The sequence below is a fragment of the Schistocerca gregaria genome, chromosome 6 (assembly GCF_023897955.1).
Source record: "Schistocerca gregaria isolate iqSchGreg1 chromosome 6, iqSchGreg1.2, whole genome shotgun sequence".
In the NCBI taxonomy this organism is placed as follows: Eukaryota; Metazoa; Arthropoda; class Insecta; order Orthoptera; family Acrididae; genus Schistocerca; species Schistocerca gregaria.
This window is the reverse complement of record NC_064925.1, coordinates 551,725,660-551,744,996: the sequence shown is the minus strand read 5'-3', so window position 1 is coordinate 551,744,996 and position 19,337 is coordinate 551,725,660. Positions and strand designations below refer to the sequence as shown.

Below are 19,337 nucleotides of genomic sequence, written 5' to 3'. Positions count from 1 at the left end.
TACTAACTATCGTCTCGGCAAATGAGAGCATATTTTGTCAGTGAACCGTTGCTAGCAAAGTCGGTTGTACAACTGGGGTGAGTACTAGGAAGTCTCTCGAGACTACTGTGTGGCGGCGCTCAGTCTGCAATCACTGATAGTGGCGACACGCGGGTCCGACGTATACTACCGGACCACGGCCGATTTAAAGGCTACCACCTAGCAAGTGTGGTGTCTGGCGGTGACACCACAAAGACAACAGTATTTAAAAGAGAAAGTCAGTTGAGCTGTACCAATACTTGCTCAATGATGCTGCCTCGGCCTGTTGCCACTGATCCATCCCACAGAAGGTTATGGGTATTGAAGTTGCCTAGTAACAGAAACGGTGGTGGCAATTGGGCTATCAGCGCAGCCAGGACATGCTGCGGGACATCACCATCCGGTGGAAGATAGAGGCTGCAGACAGCAACAGCCTGAGGCATCCACACCCGAACAGTGACAGCCTCTAAAGGTGTTTGTAGAGGGCAGACTTGCTGTAAAGAGAGTGAAGGACGTAGATGCAGACACCACCAGATACCATTTCATAACCTGCCGGGTTCTTATAATAACCCTGATAGCCACGGAGGGCGGGGGTTTGCATCGCAGGAAACTAAGTTTCCTGAAGAGCAATGCAGAGGAAAGGGTGAAGGCTGAGAAGTAGTCAGAGCTCAGCAAGGTGGTAGAAAAAACCGCTGCAGTTCCGGTGGAGGATGACATTGTCTATGGCCGAGAAAGGCGTGAAGGGACAGAGCAGGCAGATTACGCCATTGGGTCACCTGCTGCCAACGACTGAGTACCAACAGGAGCGACATCTATCATGTCTGTGGGACCGGCAAGATTTGGGTCCTCACTGGACACCAGAATCTCCACCGCATTCTAAGACACAGAGCTTGTACGTAGCGGTGGAATGGGTGTCACCACAATTTCCTTGGACTTAGGGGTCTTCGATTTCGGTTTCTTACACTGTTCCTTTGGTTGCCCTTTCTGGGAGGGTTTATTTGATTCATCTCTGGGACTGAAGAGGACCGCGAAGCCCTATGTCCAGCTACCTGGGGCTTCTTCAGCCCATGGCGGGGGGGGGGAGTCTGGTTTGCCACTGGTAGGAACCTGGGAAGGGAGTGACCCAAGGGATTCCTTCCTAGCGAGAGAAGCCGAAGAAGACTTATGGTTCTCTGGCTTAGAAGTGGGGTCTGGTGTCTCCGATGGTTGGGAGGGGTGCTGCTCCCGAGGTAGATGGTGGGGGAGCAACAGGGAGGAAGTTCCCCCCACCATCAAGGGGGCAGGTGGGGTCCTCCAGCTCTGAGGGCTGACTGTATGTGGTGCAACAGATGGAGCTGTAACAGGCGTGACATTGGCGGCATAAGCTGATGTCATGCGCACGGGATGAAGCTGTTCAAATTTACGTTTAGCCTAAGTGTAGGTCAGTCGGTCCAGGGTCTTGTATTCCATTATTTTCCATTCCTTCAGTGGTATCTTACAGTCCGATGAGCAAGAGGGATGGTGCTCTCCGCAGCTGACAAAGATGTGAGGTGGGGCACAAAGAGTACCCGGATGGGATGGACGACCACAATCGCTACATATGAGGCTGGAAGCACAGCAGGAAGACATATGGTGGAACATCCAATACTTGAAGCACCGCATTGGGGGAGGGATATATGGCTTGACATCACAGAGCTAGACCATCACCTTCACCTTCTCGGGTAATGTGTCACCTTCGAAGGCCAATATGAAGGCACCGGTGGCAACCTAAATTATCCCTTGGACCCCCGTGGACGTGCCAGAAGAAATGGACACCTCGTCGTTCTGAGTTTGCGCGCAGCTTGTCATTGGACTGTAAAAGAAGGTCCCAACGGAAGATAATGCCCTGGACCATATTTAAGTGTGTGTGTGTGTGTGTGTGTGTGTGTGTGTGTGTGTGTGTGTTTGAGGTTTACGGGCGCTAAACAGCGTGGTCATCAGCGCCCAAGCGCATAGAAACAGGAACACAGGCGGTGAAGGGACGAAGACGGACGCCGAACAAGGAGAACGGCTAAAAGACACAGGCCTGACGCAGTTCCAAATGCGCACATACAGAGGCAAAACAAGAGGAGAAGAAACACACTAAAAAAGGAAAGGAAACACAAGGAAAAGAGAACAGATACCGAAGGGAAACAAGGAGGTAATCGTGACTGGCGGACCTCTTACCTAAAACCTGGGTGAGCCAGTCACCCAGCAGCACATTAAAACCTTCTCCCTAAAATCCGAGGCAACAGATTGGACAGGACACAAAACCGTAAAACCTTAACCACAGTCGCTGCGTCGTCTTGCAAAATAGAGGGCAAATCCGGTGGCAAGGAAACCACCGCCCTCTGGTCAGAGAATAAAAGACAGTCAAGTAAAATGTGGCGGACAGTAATCTGGACGCCACAAGCACTGCAGATTGGGGGGTCCTCCCGCCGGAGTAAAAAACCATGCGTGAAGGGACTGTGTCCAATGCGGAGGCGAGTGAGGAGAACCTCATCCCGCCTGTATGACTGGTAGGACGTACGCCATGGTCGCGTAGTGGCCTTTACCAGACGCAGCTTATTGTCAGAAACTGCCAACCACTCCTCTTCCCATTGATGCATAACACGAAAACGCAAAAGGGAGGTTACAGCATGGAGGGGGACGGCACATTCAACAACGTGAGGGAGGGAACATGCATCTTTGGCAGCCACATCCGCCAGTTCGTTTCCCCTAATACCCACGTGCCCCGGCACCCAGCAGAAAGAAACCTCCTTCCCCTGCCGTTGCAGGTGGAGTAGGGCATCATGGATGTTCTGGACGACCGTATCCGCTGGGTACAAGTGTTGAATGGTCTGAAGGGCACTCAGGGAGTCAGAACAGATGAGGAACTTAATACTGGGAACACATCTCATCTGCTCCAATGCCCGCAATATTGCAAACAATTCGGCATCGAGGATGGTAAACACCGCAGGAAGCCGTAACTTGACGACTCGATCAGGGAAAACAACAGCACAACCAACAGTGTCCCCCTGTTTAGAGCCATCTGTGAATACAGGTACATGGTCCGGATGCTGGTTTAAAATATCGTAAAATAAGGAGGTAAAAACAAACGCCGGAGTGCAGTTCCTCCGGTTCTCCGACAAGTCTAAAAGGATGCTGGGCCTCTGGAGCAACCAGGGAGGCAGGCGAGTAAAACCTTGTCATTGGGGGGCCACACGCTCCACACCAAGGGACTCAAGCAAATGCTTGGCACGAATCCCAAATGGTTTTGTTGTCCTGGGACGACTGGAAAAGAGACGTTCCATAGGCGGTCGGGAAACGGTAGGGTACGCAGGGGAGGTAGGACAGGCAAGGAAATGACACACCCATCGCACCATGAGGAGTTTCCGCCGGATGGCGAGCGGCGGTTCCCCTGCCTCAGCACACAGGCTGGGGATGGGACTGGTACGGAAGGCACCAGTGGCCAGCCTGATACCCTCATGGTGTACTGCGTCAAGAATCTTCAGATACGAAGGCCTTGCTGACCCATACTCGGTGCAAGCATAGTCAAGACGCGATCGGACGAAAGCCCTATAAAACTGCAGCAGACGCGCCCGATCTGCTCCCCAGGACCGATGGCTCAGACACTTCAAAATATTCAGTGCCTTCAGGACCCGCACCTTGAGGTCTTTAAGGTGAGGCAACCACGACAACTTGGAATCAAAAGTGAGGCCCAGGAACCTCACAGTGTCTCTAAAAGGAAGAACGGTGCCCCTCAGGCGCAATTCAGGGGAGGTAAAAAGACGCCGAGAATGATTAAAATGAACACACACAGATTTGTCTGCAGAAAAGGTAAAACCCGTCTTTGCAGTCCATGCCTCTAAGCGCTTTATCGTAAGCTGTAACTGCCGACTAGCACTGACAAGACTGGAGGAAGAACAGAAAACAGCAAAATCGTCCACAAACAAGGAGCATTGGGCAGGACTCCGGATAGTGGACGTGATACTGTTAATAGCAACGGCAAAGAGGGTGACACTTAAAACGCTGCCCTGAGGAACACCATTCTCCTGCACGTACAATTCCGATAGCACATTACCAACCCGATACCGAAAGAGGCGGTGAGAAAGAAAGGACCGAATGAAGATGGGGAGACGGCCACGAAAGCCCCACTCATGGAGTTGATTGAGGATAAGGCGGCGCCAAGTAGTGTCATACGCCTTATTAATGTCAAAGAAGACCCCTAGACAATGCTGGTTACGTAGAAAGGCCTGCTGGATGGCGGCCTCAAGCAGGGTCAAGTTGTCTATAGTGGAACGACATCTCCGAAAGCCACACTGAGAGGGGCTAAGGAGCTGCCTGGTCTCGAGCAGCCAAACCAGGCGGCGGTTGACCATGCGTTCCAACGTCTTCCCAACACAGCTCGTCAAGGCAATACTCCGATAACTACTGGGATGCGTTCGGTCCTTCCCTGGTTTGAGGAGGGGAATCAAAATTGCCTCCCTCCATGAGTCAGGGTACGTGCCAGATAACCATATCATATTGAAACAGTTCAGGAGAACTTCCTTGGATGGCAGCGACAGGTGCCGCAGCATGCTGTACCGGATTTGATCATGACCAGGCGCAGTATCATGAGCCACAGACAGCGCAGAATCCAGTTCCCACATTGTGAAGGGGCAATTATAGGGTTCAGAATTTAGAGACCGGAAGTCCAAGTGGCCCCTTTCGACGGCAGTGCGGTAGCGGCAGAAATCTGGATCACAGTTAATAGTGGCGGTAGATTCCGCAAAATGCATGGCCAGTGTCTGGGCAATGTCTCTCGGCGCCGTGAGGAGACATCCCTGATGCAGCAATGCCGTGACAGGTAGCTGGCTGAGTTTCCCGGAAATCCTCCTGATGGCTTCCCATACTTTCGTAGAACTAGTGGAGCGAGAGATGGAATTCAAGAACGATTGCCATGACCGTCGTTTGCTCTCTTTAATCACTCGCCGCGCTCTGGCCCTTGCCACCCGAAAGGCCGCAAGATTGTCAGCTGAGGGACGGCACTTGAAGCGGCGCAGTGCTGCACGGCGGGCGCGGATGGCTGAGTGGCACTCAGTGGTCCACCAAGGGACAGGACGCCTCTTGGGATGACCGGATGATCGTGGGATTGACAATTCAGCAGCATGAGAGATCACGGCTGCAACATGGTCTACCCATTCGTGGACGCTGGCACGGTGTTCCAAAACAGCCAGTTGGCTGAAAAGTGTCCAGTCAGCTCTGCAAAGGTGCCACCGGGGCGGCACTGGTAATGCCACAGCCTCATCCAGGAGGCGAATCCAGAGGGGGAAGTGGTCACTAAAATGGAGGTCAGCTGCAGCCTCCCACAGAGCAGAATCCGCGAGTGCTGGAGAGCAAAAGGAAAGGTCAATAGCCGATGACGATCCGGAAGCAGTACAGAAATGAGTGGGAGCACCAGAGTTGAGGAGGCACAGTTCTTCAGACATCATGACGCTTTCCAGAATGCGACCCCTGGGGCAAGTAGTCGGAGAGCCCCATAAGACATTATGAGCGTTGAAGTCCCCCAGAAGAAGAAATGGGCGAGGGAGTTGGCTAATAAGGTCCGTGAGAGCCTCAGAGTCTATCGCATCCGGAGGTGGTAAATAAACAGAACAGACTGTGAGCCTCCGACCCACAAGAATGTCAACTGCAACTGCTTGCAAGTCGGTGACGAGAGGGAGCTCAGATGAGGGGTGCACATCACGGACAAAAACCGCAACACCACCCTTTGCCCTTTGCCCCGTCAGATCATCTTTTTGATATGCGGTATAGCCGCGTAAAGAAGGAGAATCAGTGGCCCGAAAGTGTGTCTCTTGGAGACATAAGCACAAGGGGCACTCTCGTATGAGGAGTTGTAATTCGGCCACATGCGTCCTGAAACCATTCAGGTTCCACTGTAATATGGGAGCCAGTGATCAGGGTGGCTGAACTTTCACCCTGCCTCTGTGCTTTGGAGGAGAGACCGTACTGGCCAGAGATTTATTCCTGGGGCGAGAAGATCGCCCCCGGTCGACATCAATGTCCATAAGATCCGATGACGACCCACGGGAGATGTCAGACAGTACGATGGCATCATCATTGGACCGACGCTGACTAGTCTCCTCAGGTGGCAGAACCTTCATCTTCTGAGGCTTTATCTTGGGGGGCTTGGAATGCAGAGCCTTGTCAACAGTTGGAGGTTGACTCACCTGGGCAGAAGGCGCCATATGGGGGGAGGCTGGAAGTACCTCAATGTCAGCAACCACGGCCTTGTCCGATGTAGCGGGGAGAGCCGCAGATTGCAAAACAACCGCAGCAGCACAAGTGCACTGGCAAGCGCAGGTTTTAGTGCTAACACTAGCAACCTCCGTTTGTGTAGCAACAGTGGCCAGTTGTACCGGTTTTTTGAGAGCGGAAGCAAAAGATGTGGAAAACACAGGAGGTTGCATGGCCTTAAAGATCTTCTTGGCCTCACCATAGGGGATGCGCTTAGATGTTTTAATCTCCTGTACCTTCCGCTCTTCGAGATAGATGGGGCAGATCCGGCTCCAGACAGGGTGACTCCCAGAGCAATTCACGCACTTCACAGGCGATGAACAATCGGCTCCGTCATGGGCAGGCTGACCACATTTACCACACGTGGCTATCCCATTGCACCCCAACGTAGTATGCCCAAAGCGCTGACATTTAAAACAGCGCATTGGGTTGGGGAAATATGGCCGTACGGACAAACGTAAGAACCCCGCTTTAACATGCTCCGGGAGTCTCGGGCAACTGAATGTGAGAATAAACGAGTCAGATTTGACGAGGTCCCCATTGACTCGTTTCATAATGTGCTGCACGTCAACAATTCCTTCGTCAGCCCACTCAGATTTTAGCACGTCTATGGGGATATCCACCAAGTCCCTACACGTCACAACACCCTTACTATAGTTCAAAGTGGAGTGGAGCTCGGTCTCGACAGCGTACTCTCCTAGACAATTTGCTTTCCGAAGGGCAGCGACTTGACGGGAACTAGAAGTTTCAACTAACAGAGTCCCATTGCGCAGTCGCTTTACAGATTTCAGTGTTCCTGCAATTCCCTCAAGACCCTTGTGGATGTAAAAGGGAGAAACCCTCTCAAAGCTACCCTCCTTCCTTTTAATAATCAAAAACACATTCTGATTATCAGCATGTGCTCCGTTACTACATTCTGTTAAACCTCTAGCAACACCAGGCGCTGGAGGACTCGCAGCGCGAAGCCGCTTTTTCGATTGGGTGTGTTTTCCTACCAGCGGCCCACCCAAGCCACTGGTAGGGGGAAATGTAGAGGTCGAAGGGTCCATTGTGGTCCCACGAGCAGCTAGGGAACTAAAAGTCCGCTCAGACAGAGCCCCGCGTGCCTGAGTAAGCCTTATACAACTGGGGTGCGGCAGGTGCCCCAGAGGTTGCCCGCTTGCGACTGTTCCACCCCAACAGCCATGCATCTTCTAGGCGCGGAGCACACCGAAAGATTGAGGGGTTTTTATAGAGGTTGGCCTTCCTCGCAATCCAGGCGGTCAAGCCAAGATTACCATTCCCCGCAGCACACAACATTTCACCGCCACGCCGTACGGTGGTCGCTGAAGCATGTCCGGGGGTTACGGTGACAGGACACTGGCGGCGCAGACCAGTCCCCAGCTCAGGACCCCGGGGTCGCCAAGCCCGTACTCAGCAAGTGAATGCTGAGCCCCTGGGGGCCTGGACCATATTTAAGCTTTTATGGGGTATGATAGTAACAGGAACATCCCCCAGCTTCTTACAAGTGAGTAATGCCCATGACTGGGCAGAGGATGCTGTTTTTATCAAGACTGACCTGGACTGCATTTTTTACAAGCCCTCCACCTCCCCAAAATTGTCCTCTAAATGCTCTATGAAGAACTGAGGCTTCATGGACACAAAGGATTCCCCATCAGCTCTCGTACAGACTAGATACCGGGGCGTATACGTCTCGCTGTCATTCATAGCCTTTCGTTCCTCCCATGGTGTGGCCAGGGAGGGGAACGATTTGGGGTCATACATGTTTGAATTAAAGTGAGCCCTCAAACACTTAGAGACTGCTGGTGGTTGGCCACCAGAAAGAGAAGATGTGCCACACTTCATTGCCTGTCATCCACCCTGATGCCACCTACTCTGACCTAGGGCCCTCCCCACGGGCACCACCCAACCACAGCAAGGGCCACCTGGCAGGATGGCCATTGCCAGAAGTCCCAATGCTCCAGGGAGATAGGCATCTACTCCTTGGCATACGTGGGGAGTTAACAGCGCAGGCATCAGTAGAGCGATCCCTGTGTTGTCAGGGGGTTACAACCAACAGGGTACATGGGGGCCCCTCCACAATGGACTGGCTACCGTGCTGGATATTAGGTGGCAAGTAATCCACGGTTGTCCTCAGCGCAGAAATCAACACAGCAGAGTGCATGGCAGAAATCACACCCAGGAATGTATCCTCGGCCCAAGTGATGGAGAGCGAGCGGAACTGCAATGTAAAGATAAAGAATCTGGCTAAAGGTCTCAATGCAAGATGGACACAATTCACCAAGTAAGGCACCCTTCCCCAATTGGCTAGCTTGCTCTTGAGAATAAGTTTGAGAATACGGTGGTCAAACCCAAGAGGGGACCATCACATAAGGGCCGAAACATTTGAGACTCCTTTTAGTCGCCTCTTACAACAGGCAGGAATACCACGTGCCTATTCTTACCCACAAACCCGCAGGGGGGCCGAGAAGGGAGAACACGACTGTGAGACCACGAGCTGCGGATGAGAAATATTCTTCTTCAAAGTTCGCCAGGGAGGAGTCAGCAAACAGACAGCACTCGAGTAGGTGTCAGAAAGAACAGGCCACTCAAGACAGTGGGCAAGCTGCACAGCGAAGAAGGATAAATCCAAATGGGAATAGGTGTGTGAGGAGTCAGAAAGGAATGTGAGTGCTCCAGTGTTAAGGCAGAAGAGGTTATGTTGATTAAGATGATCAGCCAAAAGCACACCTCTCACAGGTTCTGGGAGAACCCCAAAGGGGATGATGCACATTAAAATCACCAAGTAGCAGAAATGGGTGAGGTAACTGCCCAATAAGCTGAAAGAAGTCTGCCCTGGTGACATCGAATGACGGAGGGTCCATAAATGGTATAGAGGGAAAAAGTCAGATGAGGAACAAAAAGGTGAACTGCACAGCTTGAAGATGGGTAGTCAAAGATATGGGTTGACTCTGAACATCACCCCGTATCAGCAGCATGACGCCCCTGTGCGATGGAATGCTGATCTCAGGGGGAAGCTCAAAATGAACTGGGAAGAAATGTGAATGCTCCAAACCAGTCGTGAGGGTGCAATTTTGTTTCCTGAAGGCTGAGTATAAGGGGATGCTGCGATGCTAAAAACAGCTGTAAATCCTCATTGTGGGACCGAAGGCCACAAACGTTCCATTGGAGGAGAGTCATGATGAAAAAAAAATGAAGGGGGTGCCACATCAGTGGCTGCCAAGTGACAGTCTGTGAACCCTCACAGCTACATGGCACAGAAGCAGGAGGATCCTGCTCCATGATGTCTACAGAAGCATCGGCTTGCTTGTACTGTTGGTCTGTGGAGTCAAACGCAGAAAAATGGTTGGTGGTGCGAACCGTCGACCCAGAGGCTAGCTGGATTAAGGTATCGCATGGCAACTCCATTGAAGAGGATTTTCGAGTTGGCAAAGGAGAAGACCATTTCCCTTTATTGGACTTCTTCAAGACGTTCCGGTTAGTATAGGAAGACTCAGGTGTTGTTTGGCTGGAGGGACGTAGGAAGTCTTCAAGGGAGTACTCCTTCTGTTCTTTCCGACCTACCGGTTGTGTAGCTGGTGGCATCGCCCCTTGAGGCGAGAGTTTGATGGCTTGTTGTACAGCTGGATGGGGGGATGTTGATGCTACCTTGACATTGGGCGATTTCACGACCTCAGAGCTAAATTTGAGGTCGCATGTCTGTGTGGCCATGTCGTTCATGGAGTGAGAGGCAACAAGAACAGAACTGTAAGTGCCAGACAGGAGAACACAACGTTCGCGACTAGCCAATAACGTGCGAGTGACTAGGTAAGGCATTTTTTCCTTTACCCAGATCTCCTGGATAGCCCACTCATCAAGATACACAGGACAATCCCAAGAGGAGGCTGTATGGCCACCATTGTAGTTGATACAGTGGGGAGAAAGAGGCACACAATCGCCCTCATGCACATCCCTGCCACAGGTTACACATTTGGCTGGGTGTCAACAAGATTTTCTAGTGTGGTTGAAACTATGACACTGGTAGCAGCACAAAGAGTTCAGAATGTATGGTCGGACTGTCATAATTTCCCAGCCTGCTTTGATCTGGGACGGAAGCACCATTCTATCAAAGGTAGGAAAAAAGAGTGCTGGTGGGCACCAAGGAGGACTCTACCTTTTTTATCACCTGATGGACGGTAATGGCACCTGATAAGGGAGGTAAGACTGGATTTCGGCCTTAATCAGACTGTTGAGAGGCCTAGTGTAAACAACACCATGGGAAGAAGTCAGAGTTCTATGGGCCTCGACACAAACAGGATAGCTGTGGAGAAGTGAGGTGGCAAGTAGTTGTTGTGCTTGAGAATCTGAAGTAGTCTCCAAAAGCACAGTGCCATTCCGTAAATGAGAGCAGGGTTTCACAGGGCCGACAATGGTATCACCACCTTTCTGAATAATAAACGATTTTATCTCGTGAAGGACTGTCCGTCTTCAGTGCGTGAAACCACGAGGAACTGTGGTGCAGCTGTAAGAGTCTCTGAATCATTAGCCTCATTCTGTTTATGTTTCAAAAACGTTGATTGTGAAGATGATTGGCTCATTGCAAGAAACCTCCCCATGATTGCCAGTGTCTCCGGTGGTGTGCTCCTTCCAACTGGGGACCCCCTTCACAAGGGGGCGCAACCGCCTTAGGTGACTGTTCACGCCTCCCGAAAACCTGACAGAGGGACCATTCGGCAATTTGGGAAGGTTACAGCTCAGATAATCACCCCTACCTGGGCCTGGCCTATACCACAGGGTATGTGCGAATCTTACCTGTCGACCTGGCACTGGGAATTATGCCTTACCCAGTCACCTGCTACGTAGCAGATGCGTGGGCCGGCAAACTGGAGCGCACAGGGAGAAAGAAGAAAAAGAGGAACCTGAAGTGGAGGAGCAAGAGGAAAAGGGGAAACTAAGAAGGGAAAAGGGAACGAACAACAGTGGTGAGACTTTTCTTATGTCAGCGACAGACAATGTGGAACATTCACCATAACACCCCAGACATGTTCCCCAAAGAGGGGGGGAAAAGAATAGCAAGAGGATAGACATGCAGCACAGAACGGAAAAGATGTTGCAAAGACTGGGGCCCCATGGTAGCCAAGCATGAACTCGCCAAAGAGTGGCAAACCCCCAGGGGAGCAGGGGTGGATTATACAGTGGTGGCATGCCTTCAAGTCATGGATAGATGAGGATTACACCAGATTATGGTTTGAGACTTCAACAATATTATTTAGGAAGGAGATGACGCTCCAAGAGACGAATTCTTTGAATGCCTGGAGAGGACAGTTTTGGTAAGGGGAGGAAGACGAGGATCACTTTGTAATTTAAGTTAGAAGCAGGGTAAGATACTCACACTGTTGGCTGTGTGTTGTGATTGTGTGGTGGAAAGCTGTATGAAATTGAGACTACAGGTTAATGAGGGAAGATATCTTATTAAGATAGTGCAACTAAATTTGAGTGTGCAATTAGGCCATTCAATAGAATGGATGTCTCGGAGTCAGAGGACTGGGATGGGGATGGGGGCTGAAAGGTTTAGGGCTGAAAGGGGTCTCAGATTGTGATGGAGTGCGGTTATGTTATCCTCAAGTGGAAGGTATACTGGGACCGTAATGATAAGTTGAACTGCTGGTTAGGACAGGGAGTTAGTGGAGGGGGAGGGGCAGGGACAGTTTTGCAAATAGTGATTGTCGGAGAAGGGTACCAATTACTTACAGGGTGGATAGCTTCCTCAGAGGACGTGTGAAGTGTCCTTGGCTGAATGGTGTGCCAAGGTAGTCTTTGATATGCACTTATTGGTATAAAAACTGTTTGCTTACTGACCATGAGCTAGCTCTGTACAGCTTTAGAGGATGAAGGTCCACACACAAGTACAACTGAATGTCCATCTATGACGGTGCATAGCAGGGGCTCACAATTACAAAATCCATGAATGTTGATAGTGGCAAGGAGCAGGGAGGTAGAATGGATGTGTAGTGACACAGTCCTACAAGACCATGAGCCCACAGGCAGCTGGACATTTCAGAATGGCTGACAAATGTCCAGTGGCTGAGTTCCTGGTGAAGGTGAAGGAGGACCTCTGGAGCGGTTGATGGGAGTCCAGCGGCTGTGATCTGGCAAAGGTGCAAGACGGCAGTGTCGGATGAATAGCAGCAGTGGCAGGCATTCTGGTCCAAAGCATAGGCTTGAGGAGGACTGGTGTTCAGTCTGAAGCCCAGAGCTGAACTAGTCATCAAGGAGCTGAGAGGTAGCCTAAGTGCCTATCAGTGGAGGAATACAGGCATAGTGTCACGTACACACATGACCATATGGAAGCAAATAGGTGCGTATAATTTCAGCGCTCTTTACCACGACCTACACACCACATATTGGTGTGGATTGCGCTCCCAAGTGCTGAGGCAGCTTCACGGTAAATAGCTCAGTGATTCTTCTGTTGAGAACAACCTCCCAAGGTAAGGCAGGGGCCATATCTGGGTCACAAAGCATACCTGCAAGTGTGGTGGCAAAATATGCAAGGTCCCCATGGTGTTTTACCCAAGATTACAGCTCTAGCTTCAAGAAGAATCTTACTGAATGTGCTCCCAAATCCAGGGTAAAAATATGGGGGATTTTAACAGGGACAGGCACTTTAGCAGGATTTTATTGGAGATAGGAGCAGATGGCGGCAACATATAGATCAAGAATAAGGTAGGAAAGGCATAGTGATTGCTATGTTTGGACTATAAGAAGGGATTGGTGTAAAGATGGATTGCTGGCAGATATGGCAATTTTGATGTGGTGTCTTTAGTTTACCAGGGTGTCTTAATGTGACTCTGATGTACCTTCACTCATGATGCATCCAATTTTAGAGATTGTGCATCCATACACTTCACACGCCCACTTATGCAGGCCACCTGGGTCGAACCCCAGAAGAGCTCTGGTGAACTGCAGTATTAAACAGTATTACTTAAGCGATCGCAAATGAGTGCTCAGCCGATTATGTCATCTGTATTACTGCTGTTCATTCATTGTGTTCAGTGCTATGCAAAACCTGTACTTCATTGTATTTTATGTTGGCTCTATAATGTACTATGCTCCACAAATTGTGTTTGTTCTTGCTAAAACAAACTTGGCTATGAGTGCGAGTTACATTTTCTCAGTGAGTTAGTATCAGTGCTAAGTTACCTGAAAAACATCTCGATGAAAGAAATACTGCAACATATTACTGCCCAACAGCAAGCTTTCGCAGGACAATAGCACGCTCTTACCACTGTTCTCAATCATGTGGCATCTGTGTGTTCAGAGCAGGTTACCCTTCCGTCAGTGCAACCATTGCCCTTTCCAGTATATGATGAACAGCTGAAGATTGGGACTCCTACAAGATCAGTTAGACCACCATTTCCAGGTTTTTTGCATGAGCAATGCAAACTCATGTACAGCTTTCTTTCTTTCCTGGCTTTCACCACGCATGCATCAGTTGTTATGCCAACTTTTCAAGAACCGGCAAGCTTATCATTTGATGAAATGTGCGAGCCTCTCTCAACCTATTACTCTGACAAAACATACGTCACTGCAATACATGTAGAATGTTACTATTGTCAGAAACATCCAAACCAATCTCACAAAGCATGGGCTGCAGAATTACAATTTGTAGATAGTATCCACACAAATACTAAAATGATCACATGGTGTGCGATGTTGTTATTCGTCTGGCCCTGGATAGCGAAGTCCACGAGAAAGGCACTTCAATGTGAGAATCCAGTGCTTATGGATGTGCGCAGTGTGGCACAGTCCTCTGAAATGTCATGAGCCACAGGCGATCAAATTACTGTATGGGGAGCAAGAATTAGAAATTGCTAAGTCAAACCCAGTTAGTCTTGCTCCAAGAGTTCAGGATGACAGGTGGGCATTGCAGCAGTACAACCTTTTGTTTACTGACTTGTGAGTGTTTAATAAACCTCTAAAATGCAAGTGGACATAGGAGCTGCAATGTCTTTACTATGTGTACGTGGACTTGGCTTGGGCTTCCCTCCCATCACACAGGTTTCACCAAAGTTGGTTAGTTACAATAAAGAGCAAATTCTGATCCTAGGTCAGTTCTCCATTCCTGTCTCTTACAAATCTGTTGTTCTCCTTCTCACTTTTCTTGTTGTCTATCATACTCACAACGTAGAGCTGTTTGGGTTAAATATGTTTAACACTTCCAGTTTCTCAATTTCCGATGAGATAAATTTAATGTCAGATCAAGTTTCAAATTAGCAACTGAGGTTTGTCTGCTCTAAGTTTTCATTGCTGTTTTCCCCTTAACTCGGTTGTGCTACCAGTTTTCAGGCCCACATTTACATCTACAGCTAAACCTATACACTGCAAACCACCGAGAGGTGCATGGCAGAGACTAAATCCCACTGTTCCAATCATCAGGATTTCTTCCTGTTCCATTCACGTATGGAGCGCAGGAAGAATAACTGTCTGAATGGGAGTAATCATTTAAAGTCAGTTCTTGAAACTTTGTTAAAGGACTTACTCGGTATAGCCCATATCTATTTTGAAGAGTCTCCCAGTTCAGTTCCCTCAGTATCTCTGCGACAATCTCCCATGGATTAAACAAACCTGTGACGATTTGTGTTGCCCTTCTTGGTATATGTTCAGTATCCCCTGTTAGTCCTATCTGGCACAGATCCCACACACTTGAGCAATATTCTAGTACATGCGTACAAGTGATTTGTAAGGAACCCCCTTTGTACACTAATTGCGCTTCTCCAGTCTTCTACCAATAAACCGAAGTCTACTACCTGCTTTACCCATTTTGTATCCCTCTAATGTGTTACACTCAGTTCCTGTACAAGTGGCCAATTCCAGCAGTGACTTATTGATATACAATCATAAGACACTACATTTTTTTCATTTCGTGAAGAGCACAATTTTACTTTGTTGAACATCGAAAGCAAGTAGCCACTCTTTGCACCACTTTCAAATCCTATCAAGATCTGACTGGATATTTATGCAGCTGCTTTCAGATAGTAATTCATTAGAGATAACTGCATCATCTGCAAAAAGTCTGATGTTACTACACTCCTGGAAATGGAAAAAAGAACACATTGACACCGGTGTGTCAGACCCACCATACTTGCTCCGGACACTGCGAGAGGGCTGTACAAGCAATGATCACATGCACGGCACAGCGGACACACCAGGAACCGCGGTGTTGGCCGTCGAATGGCGCTAGCTGCGCAGCATTTGGCAACGCCGCCGTCAGTGTCAGCCAGTTTGCCGTGGCATACAGAGCTCCATCGCAGTCTTTAACACTGGTAGCATGCCGCGACAGCGTGGACGTGAACCGTATGTGCAGTTGACGGACTTTGAGCGAGGGCGTATAGTGGGCATGCAGGAGGCCGGGTGGACGTACCGCCGAATTGCTCAACACATGGGGCGTGAGGTCTCCACAGTACATCGATGTTGTCACCAGTGGTCGGCGGAAGGTGCACGTGCCCGTCGACCTGGGACCGGACCGCAGCGACGCACGGATGCACGCCAAGACCGTAGGATCCTACGCAGTGCCGTAGGGGACCGCACCACCACTTCCCAGCAAATTAGGGACACTGTTGCTCCTGGGGTATCGGCGAGGACCATTCGCAACCGTCTCCATGAAGCTGGGCTACGGTCCTGCACACCGTTAGGCCGTCTTCCGCTCAAGCCCCAACATCGTGCAGCCCGCCTCCAGTGGTGTCGCGACAGGCGTGAATGGAGGGACGAATGGAGACGTGTCGTCTTCAACGATGAGAGTCGCTTCTGCCTTGGTGCCAATGATGGTCGTATGCATGTTTGGCGCCGTGCAGGTGAGCGCCACAATCAGGACTGCATACGACCGAGGCACACAGGGCCAACACCCGGCATCATGGTGTGGGGAGCGATCTCCTACACTGGCCGTACACCTCTGATGATCGTCGAGGGGACAGTGAATAGTGCACGGTACATCCAAACCGTCATCGAACCCATCGTTCTACCATTCCTAGACCGGCAAGGAAAGTTGCTGTTCCAACAGGACAATGCACGTCCACATGTATCCCGTGCCACCCAATGTGCTCTAGAAGGTGTAAGTCAAATACCCTGGCCAGCAAGATCTCCGGATCTGTCCCCCATTGAGCATGTTTGGGACTGGATGAAGCATCGTCTCACGCGGTCTGCACATCCAGCACGAACGCTGGTCCAACTGAGGCGCCAGGTGGAAATGGCATGGCAAGCCGTTCCACAGGACTACATCCAGCATCTCTACGATCGTCTCCATGGGAGAATAGCAGCCTGCATTGCTGCGAAAGGTGGATATACACTGCCGACATTGTGCATGCTCTGTTGCCTGTGTCTATGTGCCTGTGGTTCTGTCAGTGTGATCATGTGATGTATCTGACCCCAGGAGTGTGTCAATAAAGTTTCCCCTTCCTGGGACAATGAATTCACGGTGTTCTTATTTCAATTTCCAGGAGTGTATTAATATTGTCCGCAAGACCATTAATATACAACATGATCAACTAGAGTCTCAACACACTTCCCTAGGGCACACTCTAATTTACTTCTACAATTAACGATGACTCTCCAGCCAAGATAACATTACCATGAAAGTCCACCAGCCCGTTTCTTTTGGGCATGGCCGGTTCTGCCACATTACATGACTCTGTCAAAGCCGAAGTAGATCAATTGATGTCGCTTAATGTCATTTGGCCTATTTCTTTCAAGAATGGATTACACCACTGGTCATTGTTAAGGAGCCAACAGGTAAGCTTAACCTCTGCGGCGACTTCAGTCCCACGATTAATGCACAGTCCGTGATAAATACATACACTTTGTACGGCCCTGACAATTTGCTCGCAAAATTATCAGGCAACCACTACTTGTCCAAGATTGATTTGTTGGAAATGTACCTCCAGCTCGCCTTGGACGAGGCCACTAGGTGCCTTCTCGTTGTCAATGCGCCTTTCGGCCTATATCAGTATCATCATTTGTCTTTTGGCATCACTAGCGCGCCCACAATTTTTCAGCATCTTTTAGAACAGCTGATAGTCTCTGTACCAAAGGGCATCAATTATATTGATGGTATTGTTGTTTCGGGTTCTTCCACTGAAGAGCACTTTAGCAATCTCTGATCACTGTTTTCTCTTTTGCAGTCTGCGGGTCTCAATTGCAACCTCGCCAAATATCAGTTTTTTAGTTGTCAATTGAGTCCCAAGGTTTAGAGGTTTTTCACACAGGGGCCAAGCCGTTGTGTTATTTCTAGGCAATGTGGCCTAGTACAATACGTTTTTACTGTACGCATCCTCTGTTGCTCAGACCCTACAGGTGCTTTTGCATAAAAATGTGCCTTTTTTTCTGGTCCCCAGCTTGTGGCTGAGCATTCCCTTTGCTTAAATCTAAGCTTCAACCTGCCTCAAGTCTGACCGCTTCTCAGCCAGATCAGCATCTAGTGTTGGCTACAGGTGACTCTAAGCAAGGTCTTGGCACAGTGTTGACACACGAATAAGTGGACGGGTCAGAATGACCTATTGTTTACGCTTTTAAGACTTCAACCCCCAATCGGCAGCAGTTTCTCAGACTGGAAAGGAGTCTTTAATAATTGTGTTCACCCTCAAGAAATTTCATGTCTTTTTGCATGGTTCTAAGTTCCATTTAATTAAGGCTCACAAGCCATTGGTTGCTGTTTTTAACCCTTCAGCTTCCATGCCGGACAAGGCAGCACATCGTGTGCAATAGTGGGTTTTCTTCCTCTCCTGTTATCATTGTCAGGTCCATTACCAGCCAATGGTGGAACAAGCCAACACCAGTGCCTTATCTCACTTTCTGACCAGGCTGGATCTGGCATTTGATCAGGACAAGTTGCTTTGTTTCTACGAGAGTGAGTCAAATGAAAACCATAAATTTGTAATAACAAATCGAAATTTCACGCCGTTATAATGTAAGTTGGTAAGCGTGCTACAAACAGCGTGCAGAATAGCCTGTAGGTGACAGCATAGTGCAGATGCACACATACCATCGCAGTATCAGTATAAAAATGGCTGTCCCACTTTCCATATGTTTGGACCACTCAAAGACGCAATGGGAGGAAAGAAGTTCCGTTCTGATGAAGAGGTATGCCACGCGGTGCACGAGTGGTTGCATGGACTACCAAAAGAATTTCTTTCTAAAGGAGTTTATGCACTTTGTAAGCGCTGGAGGACTTGCACTGAGTGTGGGAGAGATTATGTTGAAAAGTGATACAGCTTTGTACCATGTCTGCACAGTAAATCATATTTAAAAAAGTGATTTTTAAGGTTTTCATTTGACTCACCCTCGTATTCAGACATTGAGAACTGGGACATGGTTGGTGGTTTTCCCATCATTAGTGCTACAATAACATCGGCAGTTGCCTCAGATCATGTACTTAGTCATGTCGTCTTTTTTATGGCTCGACAGGGTCTCTGCTGTCATCGAGCGTCGCCAGGGCTGGCACCTGTGTGTTGTCTGCACTCCTGATAGGTGGATGTCCCATCACTTCAACCAGTTGTGGCTGTGGACAGCAGTATCTGTTCCAGAGAGCCCACTTTCTCCCCCACTCTCACTGCCTGTTCTTGTGTCACATGTGGTCCAGTTCATGCCGCAGTGGGAGTCACTGGCTGGGGTCCCTGTCTCTGCCCTTAGCTCTCAGGTTTTCAAATCTCGGACCGATGCAGTCCCCAACAATCAGTCTTTCCTTTTCATCTCATACAGTAAGTATCTCCTGACCTGCAGTTCTGGTTGACTTTCCCGAAATCTACCCCTTTTTCCTAGACCTCTCCAGTCATTTTCCTTCATCCTTCAACCCCTCTGCCTGAAGAAAGAGCCACTGGCTCCAAAAGCTTGCCAATCACAACAGTCTCATGTGTTTTGCCTTCACTCGGTGAGTAGTTTATAAGTTACCAGCAAGATTTCTGGTATGACAGTATGGCTCCTATCCCTACAATTTACAATATTCGTGTTCATTTTTGGTTTCCTTTAAGCATTTTTTTCTAGTAATGTGCTTAGATCTTATATGCAATTATAAAGTGCATATCTATTTTATCTAA

At 49.3% G+C, this 19,337-nt stretch overlaps 1 protein-coding gene across 7 annotated transcripts in view; it reads right to left on the bottom strand.

The window, feature by feature from the left end:
• The window catches only part of LOC126278989 (START domain-containing protein 10-like), a 115,432-nt gene that overhangs the window by 83,458 nt on the left and 12,637 nt on the right, over nucleotides 1-19,337 (bottom strand). The window contains exon 1 of one of the 7 annotated variants that reach the window (XM_049979298.1): nucleotides 13,453-13,566. The exons of the other annotated variants lie outside the window; for them this stretch is intronic. Coding sequence (XP_049835255.1) covers nucleotides 13,453-13,551 — 99 coding nt within the window. The 5' untranslated portion in view covers nucleotides 13,552-13,566. Of the gene's footprint in view, nucleotides 1-13,452; nucleotides 13,567-19,337 lie in introns of those variants that run through there. 7 annotated transcript variants of the gene reach the window in all.